Source organism: Pleurodeles waltl, chromosome 9 (genome assembly GCF_031143425.1).
Source record: "Pleurodeles waltl isolate 20211129_DDA chromosome 9, aPleWal1.hap1.20221129, whole genome shotgun sequence".
NCBI lineage: Eukaryota > Metazoa > Chordata > Amphibia > Caudata > Salamandridae > Pleurodeles > Pleurodeles waltl.
This window is the reverse complement of record NC_090448.1, coordinates 1,086,527,938-1,086,544,004: the sequence shown is the minus strand read 5'-3', so window position 1 is coordinate 1,086,544,004 and position 16,067 is coordinate 1,086,527,938. Positions and strand designations below refer to the sequence as shown.

Here is a 16,067-nt window from a genome sequence, read left to right as displayed (position 1 = left end):
ATGGTCTATTGCAGCATACTTTATCTGCATCAGGATGCTTAAGCACACCTTCCCGCATAGACATACACATGTTTGTGTTAAAACATTTTTTGTATGCTTTCATTGTGTGTCTTTCTCTTAAGCTGAAGAATCTACAGCAGTGACACATGCACCACTTGGCATCCCTGATGGCTAGATAGTGGGGTCAACAACAGTTTAGAAAGTTAAATAAGATCAGCAGATTAAAGAAGTATATATAAATAAAGAAGTAAAATGTAAAACATTCAGTGAAAGTAAAGGAATTTGAAAGTGGGGTTAAAATTTAAGTGTAGCAGAAGTAGAGCACACTGAATATAGTATGGTCAATGGGTGGTGTCTACTGAAGTGAAAACAAAAAGAGCATGCATTATGAGAAAACAAAATACTAAGTGGTATGCTAAGCCTAGCATATTGTTTCATCTTTTCGACTTAAAATCAGAATATAGAAAAGCATCAAACTTCCCATAAATATTTAAGTTTTGATGTTACAACACTTGTTTGTGATTTAAATAAAACATTTCCTCATCTCTGAATGTTTTTGATGTGTAGTCATGGCAGGTTTTTTTTTCAATATTGTTTTGAGGTTCAAATCGAAGCAGTTGCTTAGGCCCACGTGTCGGGCTCTGAGTCATAGATAAGTGGGCGTCCTTCAATTCCAAGTATGGCAAGCGAGAGCTACCGTGATGGGAAATGTCAGCTGTTTCCTGTGAGTACATATCTTTAATAAGGTGATGTTTTCGAATCACAACATGCATCCTCATTCCTGTAATGCATAACTGAAGTCAGAACTGTATAGGTGGGCATAAGTCAAAAATTTACATTTTGTTTCCGTCAAAGGAAATCAGTGGTATTGACTGAGTGGGACACTATGTAAATTCACATTGATTTGGGAAGCTCTCATTTCTTTAACTTTCAGCAACATTTATAATTGCAAATAATTATTCACCTTTTCCTTTCCTTGCAATGTAATATGGATTTCTTACAGCATTATTGCCCCCTTGTTTTTTATTTTATTATTATTTATTTAAACACCATTAGTGCAAATATGTATAACAAAATGCAGAAACATATGTAACCCAGATCTGTTTAATATGGCATCTGTTTCTCAGCTCACTTGGCACTTATGTTGAACACTCTTATATCAAGCTCTTATTGTGAACCATACTCAGTTGTTTTTTGAAAATTAAAAAAAATACATTAAAAAAATCATGCGTCCTCATATGGGAAGTGAAAGGAAGTACGTGCTGTAAGTGCACTAGCAGAGGCATGGCTGTCCCGTGGCACTTTCGGGGTTGTGCCACAAAGCCTTATTTTTCATTGCTATTGTTTCTCTATCAAAATGTTGCTCTTCTTCCCTGTTACCCAGAGCAGAACATTTGTTTTGAAAATCGTTTTTTGGGTTATTGTAGAAGAGTGCTGCCAGTGGCTGTAAGGGCTGTCAAAATCTCTTGACTTATACTGTAAGGAAAAACAGGAAGCTCACCTATGAGTCTGTGGAGAACAGTTTGGCTTGGGTGGAATGATCTTGCAAGCCCTCGGGGGCTTGCTTCCTGGCCCAGACTCAGGCTCTGGAGGTGCAGTGCAGGAGCAGAACCTCCACTTGTGGCATCAACCCTGCACCTCATATGTTGACTTGGACCAGCGTGCAGAAGTCAAAGAGTGCTTCAACTTCTTAGCCTTCTTATATCTGTGGAGATTACCAGACGACGACTGCAACGATGGCCGATGGAAATGATTTCAAAAATCGGGCCCAGGATCTTCCACATGACCAGGACCTGGAGCAGACAGAGTCACCCAATGTCAAGCAGCAAAAGCTTCACCGTCCCCTCCCATATCGCTTTCGGACACAAAGTGAAGCAGTTTGGACAGGCCCAAAAGTGGTGCTTCCCACAGACAAATGTCTGTGCCGGATTCCCAGCTGCTTTGCTTGTAGTTCCTGGGGACTGACCATTACTTTTCTGGCCTGTCCAACTCGCAGGTTTTTTAGGGGACGTCCCTGGGCAAAGAATGTGCAGAAAAACTCAATCAAATGTCGTAAAAAGCGGTCATAAAATGACACAAGTAGCTCTTCTAGATTCATGCTGTTGGTGTAGAAAAAAAGGAAAAAAGGAACTAAAGCCTGCACACTGGGGTGGTGCCTATATAGGTATTTAGCATGTCACTTTTGACATAGATGACGCCTACGCAGAACCATTCGACTCCGCCTACTTGTGCGCAGGGGTAATGCGCAGGGATAATGCTCAGGATTTCCTGGAAAGTAGTAGCCTTTCTGAATGGATGAAGGCCTTGTATACAGTGGAATGAAAGGGGAACTCAGAAGAAAAACACCGTGAGGCTTTCTCCACACATCCACAAGTTCACGTAGAAAAATGAAACATTTAATACACCTTTCAAACATCACGCTGCAGTCTGCCTCTGCACATATAGCATTGAGAGACATTTTAATTTTCATGTGATACACAATTCTAGTTAACAGACTGGCACATTCCAGGAAAGCCCAACTAATTCACAGCTGTGGTTTTGCCTTTTCCTCAGTAGTGGTAGTTTGTTTTAAGAACCATTTGTAAACCTACTTTTACATCATTTTACTACCTCCTTCCCTGTCAAACGTCCACACTTGCCGTATATTAAGATGTCCAAATTACACTGAGTCACCAGTGAAGACCTTATCTAGTGCTAGACTTTCAAACTGATTTCTTGTGCATCTGCCCAACGAGTTCAATTGAACTGAACCAAACCTAAAACTGCAACTCCCAGAATGCAAGTGTAGGAAGTTGGCTCTGTATATACTATTTCAAAGTAAGAAATAGCGTGCACAGAGTCCTATTTTGTGGTAGTGTGGTCGAGCAGTAGGCTTATCAGAGGGTAGTGTTAAGCATTTGTTGGACACACAGGCAATAAATGAGGAACACACACTCAAAGAATGATTCCAGGCCAATAGGTTTTTATATAGAAAATGAAAATGTCACTTACCCAGTGTACATCTGTTTGTGGCATCAGTCGCTGGAGATTCACATGTTCTGCATAGCTCGCCATCTGGTGTTGGGTCGGAGTGTTACAAGTTGTTTTTCTTCGAAGAAGTCTTTCGAGTCACGGGACCGAGTGACTCCTCCTTCTGTCTCCATTGCGCATGGGCGTCGACTCCATCTTCGATTGTTTTCCCCGCAGAGGGTGAGGTAGGAGTTGTGTTGTAGTAATAGTGCCCATGCAATGGAGTGACTAAGTATGTACCTATTTAAGGTTAAAATAGTATATATACAAATGTACAAAGTTGAAGCTAACTTCCGAACTGCTACAGGCTCCCGGGGAGGTGGGTGGGCACATGTGAATCTCCAGCGACTGATGCCACGAACAGATGTACACTGGGTAAGTGACATTTTCAGTTCGATGGCATCTGTCGCTGTAGATACACATGTTCTGCATAGACTAGTAAGCAGTTATCTCCCCAAAAGCGGTGGCTCAGCCTGTAGGAATGGAAGTGGTTTGAAATAATGTTCTTAACACGGCTTGACCTACTGTGGCTTGCTGTGCGGATAGCACGTCTACACAGTAGTGCTTGGTGAACGTGTGTGGCGTAGACCATGTGGCTGCCTTACATATTTCTTGCATTGGGATGTTTCCTAGAAAGGCCATGGTAGCACCTTTTTTTCTGGTTGAGTGTGCCCTTGGTGTAATGGGCAGTTGTCGTTTCGCTTTAAGGTAGCAGATTTGGATGCATTTAACTATCCATCTGGCTATACCTTGTTTTGATATTGGGTTTCCTGCATGAGGTTTTTGGAATGCAATAAATAGTTGTTTAGTCTTTCTGATGTTTTTCGTTCTGTCAATGTAGTACATTAATGCTCTTTTGACATCTAATGTATGTAGTGCCCTCTCAGCTACGGAATCTGGCTGTGGGAAGAACACTGGTAGTTCCACTGTTTGATTTAGGTGGAACGGTGAAATAACCTTTGGTAAAAATTTAGGATTAGTCCTTAGGACGACTTTATTTTTGTGTAGTTGTATAAAAGGTTCTTGTATTGTAAACGCCTAAATTTCGCTTACTCTTCTTAGAGATGTAATGGCGATGAGAAATGCAACCTTCCAGGTTAGGAACTGTATTTGGACCCATGAGTCTTGTTAAGACAACATTTAAGTTCCATGAAGGAACAGGTGGTGTTCTTGGTGGTATAATTCTTTTAAGGCCTTCCATGAATGCTTTAATGACTGGTATCCTATATAGGGAAGTTGAATAGGTAGTCTGCAGGTATGCAGATATTGCTGCAAGGTGTATTTTAATGGAAGAGAAGGCTAGGTTAGATTTTTGTAAGTGAAGCAAGTAACCCACTACATCCTTTGGAGTTGCGTGTAAAGGTTGGATCTGATTATGATGGCAGTAGCAAACAAACCTCTTCCATTTACTTGCATAGCAGTGCCTAGAGGACGGCCTTCTGGCTTGCTTTATGACTTCCATACATTCTTGGGTAAGTTGTAAGTGTCCGAATTCTAGGATTTCAGGAGCCAGATTGCTAGATTCAGCGATACTGGATCTGGATGTCTGATCTGTTGGTTGTGTTGTGTTAACAGATCCGGCCTGTTGGGCAATTTGATGTGGGGTACTACTGATAGGTCTAGCAGTGTTGTGTACCAGGGTTGCCTTGCCCAAGTTGGTGCTATTAATATGAGTTTGAGTTTGTTTTGACTCAATTTGTTTACCAGATAAGGAAGGAGAGGGAGAGGAGGAAAAGCGTAGGCAAATATCCCTGACCAGTTCATCCATAGGGCATTGCCTTGGGACTGCCTGTGTGGGTATCTGGATGCGAAGTTTTGGCATTTTGCGTTCTCTCTTGTTGCAAACAAGTCTATTTGAGGTGTTCCCCAGAGTCTGAAGTAAGTGTTTAGAATTTGGGGGTGAATTTCCCATTCGTGGACCTGTTGGTGATCTCGAGAGAGATTGTCTGCAAGTTGATTCTGGATCCCTGGAATAAACTGTGCTATTAGGCGAATGTGGTTGTGAATTGCCCATCGCCATATCTTCTGTGCTAGAAGGCTCAACTGCGTTGAGTGTGTCCCCCCCTGTTTGTTTAGATAATACATTGTTGTCATGTTGTCTGTTTTGACAAGAATGTATTTGTGAGTTATAATTGGTTGGAAAGCCCTTAATGCTTGAAAAACTGCTAGCATTTCTAGGTGATTTATATGCAGTTTTGTTTGATGTACGTTCCATTGTCCTTGTATGCTGTGTTGATCGAGGTGTGCTCCCCACCCTGTCATGGAAGCATCTGTAGTTATCACGTATTGTGGCACTGGGTCTTGGAAAGGCCGCCCTTTGTTTAAATTTATACTGTTCCACCACAGAAGCGAGAGGTAAGTTTGGCGGTCTATCAACACCAGATCTAGAAGGTGACCCTGTGCTTGTGACCATTGTGATGCTAGGCACTGTTGTAAGGGCCTCATGTGCAGTCTTGCGTTCGGGACAATGGCTATGCATGAAGACATCATGCCTAGGAGTTGTAATATCATCTTTGCTTGTATTGTTTGTGTTGGATACATGCGTTGTATGATCTTGTTGAAATTTTGAATTCTTTGTGGACTTGGAGTGGCTACTCCTTTTGTTGTGTCTATTATGGCTCCCAGGTATTGTTGTACTTTGCACGGCAAAATGTTGGATTTTGCAAAGTTGACGGTGAAACCTAGTTTGTAGAGGGTTTGTATGATTTGATTTGTGTGGTGTAAGCACTTTGTTAGTGAATTGGTTTTGATTAGCCAGTCGTCTAGATACGGGAATACATGTATTTGCTGCCTTCTGATGTGTGCAGCCACTACTGCTAGACATTTTGTAAAGACTCTTGGTGCGGTTGTTAAACCAAAAGGCAATACTTTGAATTGGTATTGTATTCCTTTGAATACGAACCGTAGGTATTTTCTGTGCGATTGATGTATTGGTATATGGAAATATGCGTCTTTGAGGTCTAAGGTTGTCATGTAGTCCTGTAGTTTTAGCAATGGTAACACTTCTTGTAGCGTGACCATGTGAAAGTGGTCTGATTTGATGTAGGTGTTTAGTATTCTGAGGTCTAGGATTGGTCTCAGTGTTTTGTCCTTTTTTGGTATTAAGAAGTACAGTGAATAGACTCCTGTGTTTGTTTGTGTGTTTGGTACTAATTCGATTGCATTCTTTTGCAATAGTGCTTGAACTTCTATTTGCAGAAGTTCGGAATGTTGTTTTGATAAATTCTGTGCTTTTGGTGGTATGTTTGGAGGGAATTGTAGGAATTCTATGCAATAACCATGTTGGATAATTGCTAAGACCCAAGTGTCTGTAGTTATTTCCTCCCATGCTTTGTAATAATGACCTATTCTTCCCCCCACTGGTGTTGTGTGGAGGGGGTGAGTGACATCTGAGTCACTGCTTGGTTGTAGGGGTTTTGGGGCTTTGAAATTTTCCTCTATTCCTAGGGAATTGCCCTCCTCTGTATTGGCTCCGAAAGCCTCCCCTGTACTGTCCCTGGTAGCTGGACGGTGTTGCCCGCGAGGTGCTGGCTTGTGTGGCCTGACCCCGTAACCCCCCTCTAAAGGGTGTCTTGCGGAAGGTGCTGTAGGTTCCTCTGCTCTGCGGGGAGTAGAGTGCGCCCATGGCTTTAGCAGTGTCAGTGTCTTTTTTTAGTTTTTCGATTGCCGTGTCCACTTCTGGTCCGAACAGTTGTTTTTCGTTGAATGGCATATTGAGCACTGCCTGCTGTATCTCTGGTTTGAACCCAGACGTTCTTAGCCATGCGTGCCTTCTAATGGTCACAGATGTATTAATTGTTCTTGCAGCTGTGTCTGCTGCGTCCATAGAGGATCGTATCTGGTTATTTGATATGTTCTGTCCTTCCTCAACCACCTGCTTTGTCCTCTTTTGTAGTTCCTTGGGTAGATGCTCGATGAGGTGTTGCATCTCATCCCAATGGGCTCTGTCATAGCGCGCAAGTAGTGCTTGAGAGTTAGCGATGCGCCACTGGTTTGCAGCTTGTACTGCGACTCTTTTCCCAGCTGCATCGAACTTGCGGCTCTCTTTATCTGGGGGTGGTGCATCCCCAGATGTGTGGGAGTTGGCTCTTTTCCGAGCTGCTCCTACTACGACGGAATCTGGTGGCAGCTGTGTGGTGATGAAAACAGGGTCTGTAGGAGGTGCCTTATATTTCTTTTCCACCCTTGGCGTTATTGCCCTACTTTTGACCGGCTCCTTGAAGATTTCCTTTGCGTGCCGAAGCATACCTGGCAGCATAGGCAGGCTTTGGTAGGAGCTGTGGGTGGAGGAGAGGGTGTTGAATGAAAAGTCATCCTCGACTTGTTCTGAGTGGAGGTTTACGTTGTGGAATTGTGCTGCTCTAGCCACCACTTGAGAATATGCTGTGCTGTCTTCTGGTGGTGAGGGCTTTGTTGGATATGCCTCCGGACTGTTGTCCGACACTGGGGCGTCATAAGTCCCAAGCGTCTTGATCCTGGTCACCTTGGCTCATGGTGGTGTGAGCCGGGGAATGTGACGGAGTTTGTGCTGGTGAGACGTTAATTACAGGTGGAGGAGAGGGTGGCGGAGTCACCTTTTTCACCATTTTTGTTTGTGGCGCCTGGTCTGTTTGAAACTCCAGTCTCCTTTTTCTCCTAATAGGGGGAAGGGTGCTTATTTTTCCTGTTCCCTGCTGTATGAAAATACGTTTTTGCGTATGGTCCACTTCGGTGGATTGCAGCTCTTCCTCAAACCTATGCTTTCGCATCTGAGAGGACAGTGATTGCTCCTCTGTATAAGAGCCTGGACCTGGGTCGGTTACGGGTTGTTTCGGCACCAAAACCCTGTCTGTATGTTTTTTCGGCTCCGAGGTGGCTTTTTTCTTTTTTGGAGTCGAAACCTCTCGGCGTCGATCTTCGTCGGTGCCGCTGTCTCGGCGTTGAGCCGTTTCTACACCGCTATCTCGGTGTCGTTGCTTTTCTCCAGCACTTTCTCGACCCCGGGAAGGCTGCGTGCCGGTGTCTCGACCGGAGTCGGACGATCTCGGCACTGTTTGGGCCTTTTTCGGTGCCGATGGTCGGTCACCGAATTTATGGGTGGAGCCATGGCCTGGTGGCAGTGGCGTCCCTTGGGCCTTGTCACTTTTCTTATGTGTTGTTTTCGACGTCTTACTCACGGTTCTTTGATCGTCGAATTCCTCGGAGTCCGATTCGTGGATCGAAAAGGTTTCTTCTTCCTCTTGTTCCTCGAACTCTCAGTGCGCTGTCGGCGTGGACGCCATCTGAAGTCTCCTGGCTCGACAGTCACGGAGTGTCTTTCGGGACCGGAACGCGCGACAGGCCTCGCAAGTCTCCTCACTGTGCTCAGGTGACAGGCACAGGTTACAGACCAAATGTTGGTCTGTATACAGGTATTTGTTGTGGCATTTGGGACAAAAACGGAACGGGGTCCGTTCCATCGGCGTTGTTCAACACGCGGTCGGGCCGACCAGGCCCCGACGGGGGATCGAAAACTACCCCGAAGGGCACCGGAGCGCGTCGATCTTCGATGCGGTGTTGAATCTAACTACGCCGATCCCGAACGCAACAATACCGACGAAAATCTTCCGATATTTACTAACTTTCCGTTCCGAAACTCGGAGCGACAGGAACACGTCCGAACCCGATGGCGGAAAGAAAACAATCGAAGATGGAGTCGACGCCCATGCGCAATGGAGACAGAAGGAGGAGTCACTCGGTCCCGTGACTCGAAAGACTTCTTCGAAGAAAAACAACTTGTAACACTCCGACCCAACACCAGATGGCGAGCTATGCAGAACATGTGTATCTACAGCGACAGATGCCATCGAACATATATTTTCTTATTTTATTTTAAGAACCACAGGTTGAAGATTTACAAGTAATACTTCAAATGAAAGGTATTTTACTCAGGTATTCTAGAAACTTTGAATCATCACAATAGCATGTACAGTTCTGACAAAAATGGCAATAAGTTATTTAAAAGTGGACACAGTGCAAAAATCAACAGTTCCTGGGGGAGGTAAGTAAATGTTAAATTCACAGGTAAGTAAAACACTTACAGGGTTCAAAGTTGGGTCCAGGGTAGCCAACCACTGGGGGTTCAAGGAAACCCCAAAGTTACCACACCAGCAGCTCAGGGCTGGTCAGGTGCAGAGGTCAAAGTGGTGCCCAAAACACATAGGCTTCAATGGAAATAGGGGTGCCCCAGTTCCAGTCTGTCAGCAGGTAGGTACCCGCGTCTTCGGAGGGCAGACCAGGGGGGGTTTTGTAGGTCACCGGGGGGGGACACAAGCAGGCACAGAAAGTACACCCTCAGCGGCTAGGTGCAGAGTGCAAACAGGCGTCAGGTTTCTGATAGGAATCAATGGGGATACCCGCGGGTCTCTTCAACGATGCAGGCAGGCACGGGGGCTCCTCGGGGTAGCCACCACCTGGGCTAGGCAGAGGGGTCGCCTGGGGGTCGCTCCTGCACTGGAGTTCGGTTCCTTCAGATCCTGGGGGCGTCAGGTGCAGAGTGGAAAGTCTCATCCTCCCGGCGGGAAACGTGTGGTCTTTAAAAGTTGCTTCTTTGTTGCAAAGACTTGCAGTTTCTTGAACAGGGTTGCTGTTCTCTGGAGTTTCTTGGTCCTTTAGATGCAGGGTAGTCCTCTGAGGCTTCAGAGGTCGCTGGACCCTGTTGGATGCGTCGCTGTTGCAGTTTTCTTCGAAGTAGGGAGACAAGCCGGTGGGGCTGGGGCGAAATCAGTTGTCGTCTCCGTCTTCACTGCAGGGCTTCAGGTCAGCAGTCCTTCTTCTTCTTGAGGTTGCAGGAATCTATCTTCCTCGGTTCTGGGAGCCCCTAAATACTGAATTTAGGGGGGTGTTTAGGTCTGGGAGGGCAGTAGCAAGTGGCTACACCCTCTTTGTGCCTCCTCCTTGTGGGGCGGGGGGCACATCCCTAATCCTATTGGGGAAATCCTCCTTCAACAAGATGGAGGATTTCTAAAAGTAAGAGTCACCTCAGCTCAGGTCACCTTAAGGGCTGTCCTGACTGGGGGGTGACTCCTTGTTTTTCTCATTATGTACTCCACCCACTACAGGCTTTGTTCCTGGCCACAGAGTGACAAAGGCACTCTCCCCATGTGGCCAGCAACATGTCTGGTGTGTGGCAGGCTGGCAGAAACTAGTCAGCCCACACTGGAAGTCGGGTATGTTTTCAGGGGGCATCTCTAAGATGCCCTCTGGGTGTATTTTTACAATAAAGTGCACACTGGCATCAGTGTGTATTTATTGTGCTGAGAAGTTTGATACCAAACTTCCCACTTTTCAGTGGAGCCATTATGGTGCTGTGGAGTTCGTGTTTGACAGACTCCCAGACCATATACTCTTATGGCTACCTTGCATGTACAATGTCTAAGGATTTGCTTAGACACTGTAGGGGCATAGTGCTCATGCACATATGCCCTCACCTGTGGTATAGTGCACCCTGCCTTAAGGCTGTAAGGCCTGCTAGAGGGGTGACTTACCTATGCCACAGGCAGTGTGAGGTTGGCATGGCACTCTGAGGGGAGTGTCATGTCGATTTTAGTCATTTTCTCCCCACCAGCACACACAAGCTGGCAAGCAGTGTGTATGTGCTGAGTGAGGGGTCCCCAGGGTGGCATAAGACATGCTGCAGCCCTTAGAGACCTTCCCTGGCATCAGGGCCCTTGGTACCAGGGGTACCAGTTACAAGGGACTTACCTGGGTGCCAGGGTTGTGCCAATTGTGGAGACAAAGGTACAGTTTAGGGAAAGAACACTGGTGCTGGGGCCTGGTTAGCAGGGTCCCAGCACACTTTCAAATCATTACTTGGCATCAGCAAAGGCAAAAAGTCAGGGGGTAACCATGCCAAGGAGGCATTTACTTACATCTTGCATTTCACAATTGTTGATGCTAAATGGTTGTGTCAACAAAACCAACTAATACACCTGTGCAGACAAGCCACAACAAAGCATTGAAAACAAAGTATGCGTTCATGTCAACAAGAATGAACTTGAGGCACCTACTAATGTTAAAATACATGACACAAAGACACAACTCTGGTGCAATGAGTGGAAAAATATGCATAACGTATTTTATGTCAAAATTCTGTCAGTACACTTAGTTGTTTAAGAAATGCTTAAGTATGTTTCAAACCTGTAAAGGTGAGAGTTGGAGGATTACTTTCAGTGTTGGAGGAAGAAGTGAAGGTCACTGTTGGTTTGGTGGTTGGTGTGGTTACTGTTGTCAAAGGTGTGGAAGTTTTTGAGCTTGATGACACTTTAGAAATTACAGTGCTGAGAGTGGACAGGTCCAAAACAGTAGGGCGCAGTCTGCCTGTAATATAGGCAGCCAGTCTGTTGGCTGGATGCAAGGCTCCCATCTGTCCCAACAATAGTTTAGCCTGTGGGTAGCTTTTTCCATTAACCTGCAAAAATAAGAATGGGTCTCAATAAACAAGATGAAAAACTACATTAAATTACAAGAATGGTCATATTTAATGACGTTCAATCATATTTGCCTCATTATAGAAAAAAAAAACTTTGAACAACCTATAATTATTAAAAACGTTACCACAACTGATGCTATTGCACAGGTTTTTACACTGAGAATCTGATAACGTATGCATATCATTAAAATCATAGAAATCTGATTCTAAAGCAGTGTTTTCCAAAACAAGTGGCGCCGCAGGAGAAGCAAATAAGTTACCTACCTGTAACTGTAGTTCTCCAGTATTGGAATCTTTCATAGATTCACATGCTTGAATCCTTCCCCGTTGTCGAGATGGGAACCCCCGGTACATCAAAACAGCTATACAGACAGGCTACTGCAATGAAAAAAGGCATAAGGCTTTCCCTTTAGTAGCCAATCCTTATCATTAAGAGCAAAAAGAGACAGAGGCAAGGCCCAGCCAATCAGGCTTCCCCTCCCTCTAGAACCCTCCTGAGAGGAGCTCCCTTCCCTCAGATTTTCTCAAGAACGAGTGTAAGAGTATATGAAGAAGACAGGAAAAGGTGAGCTACCCAGGGGAGGATCGCATGTGAATCTATGAAAGATTCCAATACTGGAGAATGAAAATGTCACTTACCCAGTGTACATCTGCTCGTGGCATTAGTCGCTGCAGATTCACATGTTGAGCACAGTCCGCTGCCTGGTGTTGGGCTCGGAGTATTACAAGTTGTTTTTCTTCGAAGAAGTCTTTTTTGGTCACAGGACCGAAGGACTCCTCCCTCTTCGGCTCCATTGCGCATGGGCGTCGACTCCATCTTAGATTGTTTTCCCCGCAGAGGGTGAGGCTGGAGTTGTTTGCTATAAATAGTGCCCATGCAATGGAGTGAATACGTATGTACATAAAAAGTTTATAATAATTATTTACAAATGTACAAATGTTTAAGATTTAAGATTTACTTCTAAACGGCTACAGGCTTCCCGGGGAGGCGGGAGGGCACATGTGAATCTGCAGCGACTAATGCCACGAACAGATGTACACTGGGTAAGTGACATTTTCAGTTCGATGGCATATGTTGCTGCAGATACACATGTTGAGCATAGCCTATAAAGCAGTTACCTCCCCTAAAAGCGGTGGTTTAGCCTGTAGGAGTTGAAGTAGTTTGGAATAATGTTCTTAGTACAGCTTGGCCCACTGTAGCTTGTTGTGCATTTAGTACATCTACACAGTAGTGTTTAGTAAATGTATGAGGCGTAGACCAGGTTGCAGCCTTACATATTTCGCTCATAGGAATGTTTCCTAGAAAGGCCATTGTAGCACCTTTCTTTCTGGTTGAGTGTGCCTTTGGTGTAATAGGCAATTCTCTCTTGGCTTTAAGATAGCATGTTTGAATACATCTGACTATCCATCTAGCAATGCCTTGTTTAGAGATTGGATTTCCTATGTGTGGTTTTTGAAAAGCTATGAACAGTTGTTTTGTTTTCCTGATTAACTTTGTTCTGTCAATGTAGTACATTAGTGCTCTTTTGATGTCTAATGTATGTAGTGCCCTTTCAGCCACGGAATCTGGCTGTGGGAAGAACACTGGTAATTCTACTGTTTGATTTAAATGGAATGGTGAGATTACTTTTGGTAGAAATTTTGGATTTGTTCTTAGAACTATTTTATTTTTGTGTATTTGAATAAATGGTTCTTGTATGGTAAATGCCTGTATTTCACTGACTCTTCTGAGGGATGTGATTGCAATGAGAAATGCGACTTTCCACGTTAAATATTGCATTTCACAGGAATGCATGGGTTCAAAAGGTGGACCCATGAGTCTTGTTAAGACGATGTTAAGGTTCCATGAAGGAACTGGTGGTGTTCTTGGTGGTATAATTCTTTTTAGCCCTTCCATGAATGCTTTAATAACTGGTATTCTAAATAGAGACGATGAATGAGTAGTTTGTAGGTAAGCAGATATTGCTGCGAGGTGTATTTTTATAGATGAAAAAGCGAGGGTTGCTTTTTGCAAATGTAGTAAGTATCCCACTATGTCCTTTGTAGAGGCATGCAATGGTTGGATTTGATTGGTATGGCAGTAGCAAACAAATCTTTTCCACTTAGATGCATAGCAGTGTCTAGTGGAAGCTTTTCTAGCTTGTTTTATGACCTCCATACATTCTTGTGTGAGGTCTAAGTGTCCGAATTCTAGGATTTCAGGAGCCAAATTGCTAGATTCAATGATGCTGGGTTTGGATGCCTGATCTGTTGTTTGTGTTGTGTTAACAGATCTGGTCTGTTGGGTAGTTTGACATGCGGTACTAGTGAAAGGTCTAGTAGAGTTGTATACCAGGTTGTCTTGCCCATGTGGGTGCTATCAGTATGAGTTTGAGTTGGTTTTGACTCAATTTGTTTACTAGATATGGAAGGAGAGGGAGAGGGGGAAAAGCGTATGCAAATATCCCTGACCAACTCATCCATAGAGCATTGCCTTGTGATTCGCGGTGTGGGTACCTGGATGCGAAGTTTTGGCATTTTGCGTTTTCTTTTGTTGCGAACAAATCTATCTGGGGTGTTCCCCAAATTTGAAAGTAATTGTTCAGAACTTGGGGGTGAATTTCCCATTCGTGGACTTGTTGGTGATCTCGCGAAAGGTTGTCTGCTAGTTGGTTTTGGATCCCTGGAATAAATTGTGCTATTAGGCGAATGTGGTTGTGAATCGGCCACTGCCATATTTTTTGTGTTAGGAGACACAATTGTGTTGAGTGTGTTCCTCCTTGTTTGTTTAAATAATACATTGTTGTCATGTTGTCTGTTTTGACAAGAATGTATTTGTGTGTTATTATGGGTTGAAAGGCTTTTAACGCTAGAAATACTGCTAACAGTTCTAGGTAATTTATATGAAATTTTGTTTGGTGTACGTCCCATTGTCCTTGAATGCTGTGGTGATTGAGGTGTGCTCCCCACCCTGTCATGGAAGCATCTGTTGTTATAACGTATTGAGGCACTGGGTCCTCAAATGTCCGCCCTTTGTTTAAATTGTTGCTGTTCCACCATAGAAGCGAGAGGTATGTTTGGCGGTCTACCAACACCAGATCTAGAAGTTGACCCTGTGCTTGTGACCATTGTGATGCTAGGCACTGTTGTAAGGGTCGCATGTGTAGTCTTGCGTTTGGGACAATGGCTATGCATGATGACATCATGCCTAGAAGTTTTAGCACAAATTTTGCTTGTATCTTTTGGTTTGGAAACATAGCACTTATTACCTTGTGGAATGCTTGAACTCTTTGTGGACTTGGAGTGGCAATTCCTTTTGATGTGTTGATGGTTGCCCCTAGATATTGTTGTGTCTGACACGGTTCGAGGTGTGACTTTGTATAGTTGATGGAGAAACCCAGTTTGTGAAGGGTTTGTATGACATATGTGGTGTTGTTTGTGCACTTTCTTACTGTGTTGGTCTTGATTAGCCAATCGTCTAGGTAAGGAAACACATGTATTTGTTGTCTCCTGATATGTGCTGCTACTACTGCTAGACATTTTGTGAATACTCTTGGTGCAGTTGTTATTCCGAATGGCAACACCTTGAATTGGTAATGTATTCCTTTGAATACGAACCTTAGGTACTTTCTGTGAGAAGGATGTATCGGTATTTGAAAGTACGCATCTTTTAGGTCTAATGTGGTCATGTAATCTTGCTGTTTGAGCAGTGGAATGATGTCTTGTAGTGTGACCATGTGAAAGTGGTCCGATATGATGTAGGTATTTAGTGTCCTGAGATCTAATATTGGTCTTAATGTTTTGTCTTTTTTTGGAATTAGAAAGTACAGGGAGTAAACTCCTGTGTTTTTTTTTGTTGTACTGGTACTAATTCTATTGCATCCTTTTGCAGTAGTGCTTGAACTTCTAGTCCTAAAAGTTCTAAATGTTGTAGTGACATTTTGCGTGTTTTTGGAGGGATGTTTGGTGGGAATTTGTGGAATTCTATGCAATAGCCATGTTGGATTATTGCTAGTACCCAATTGTCTGTTGTAATCTGCTGCCAAGATTGGTAGAATTGGCTTAGTCTTCCCCCCACTGGTGTTGAGTGAAGGGGTTGTGTGACTTGAAAGTCACTGTTTAGGTGGAGGTGTTTTTGGAGTTTGGAATTTTCCCCTACTCCTTGGGAATTGACCCCCTCTATATCCCCTGAAACCTCCCCTTTGGAATGAACCCTGATAGGGTGTGGTTCTTGTTTGTTGGCTGGTGGTGTCTGTGGGTTGGCCACGAAACCCCCCTCTAAATGGAGTTTTTCTAAAAGAGCCTCTGCTCTGCGGGGAGTAGAGTGCGCCCATGGCTTTGGCTGTGTCTGTGTCCTTTTTAAGTTTTTCAATGGCTGTGTCCACTTCAAGGCCAAAAAGTTGTTTTTCGTTGAAGGGCATATTAAGGACAGCCTGCTGGATTTCAGGTTTGAACCCTGAAGTGCGGAGCCATGCGTGTCTCCTTATGGTGACAGCAGTGTTGACTGTTCTTGCTGCAGTATCGGCTGCGTCCATTGAAGAGCGGATTTGATTGTTCGAGATCGTTTGTCCCTCTTCAACTATTTGCTGCGCCCTTTTTTGGTATTCCTGGGGAAGATGGTCTATGAGAA

The 16,067-nt window shown here is 44.2% G+C and overlaps 1 protein-coding gene across 4 annotated transcripts in view; it reads right to left on the bottom strand.

Annotated features, from left to right (window-relative positions):
* Window positions 1-16,067, bottom strand: part of MGA (MAX dimerization protein MGA) — a 782,199-nt gene that overhangs the window by 238,533 nt on the left and 527,599 nt on the right. For all 4 annotated transcript variants that reach the window (XM_069208766.1, XM_069208765.1, XM_069208763.1 and 1 more), the window contains exon 14: window positions 11,167-11,437. In XM_069208766.1, coding sequence (XP_069064867.1) covers window positions 11,167-11,437 — 271 coding nt within the window. The remainder of the gene's footprint in view (window positions 1-11,166; window positions 11,438-16,067) is intronic.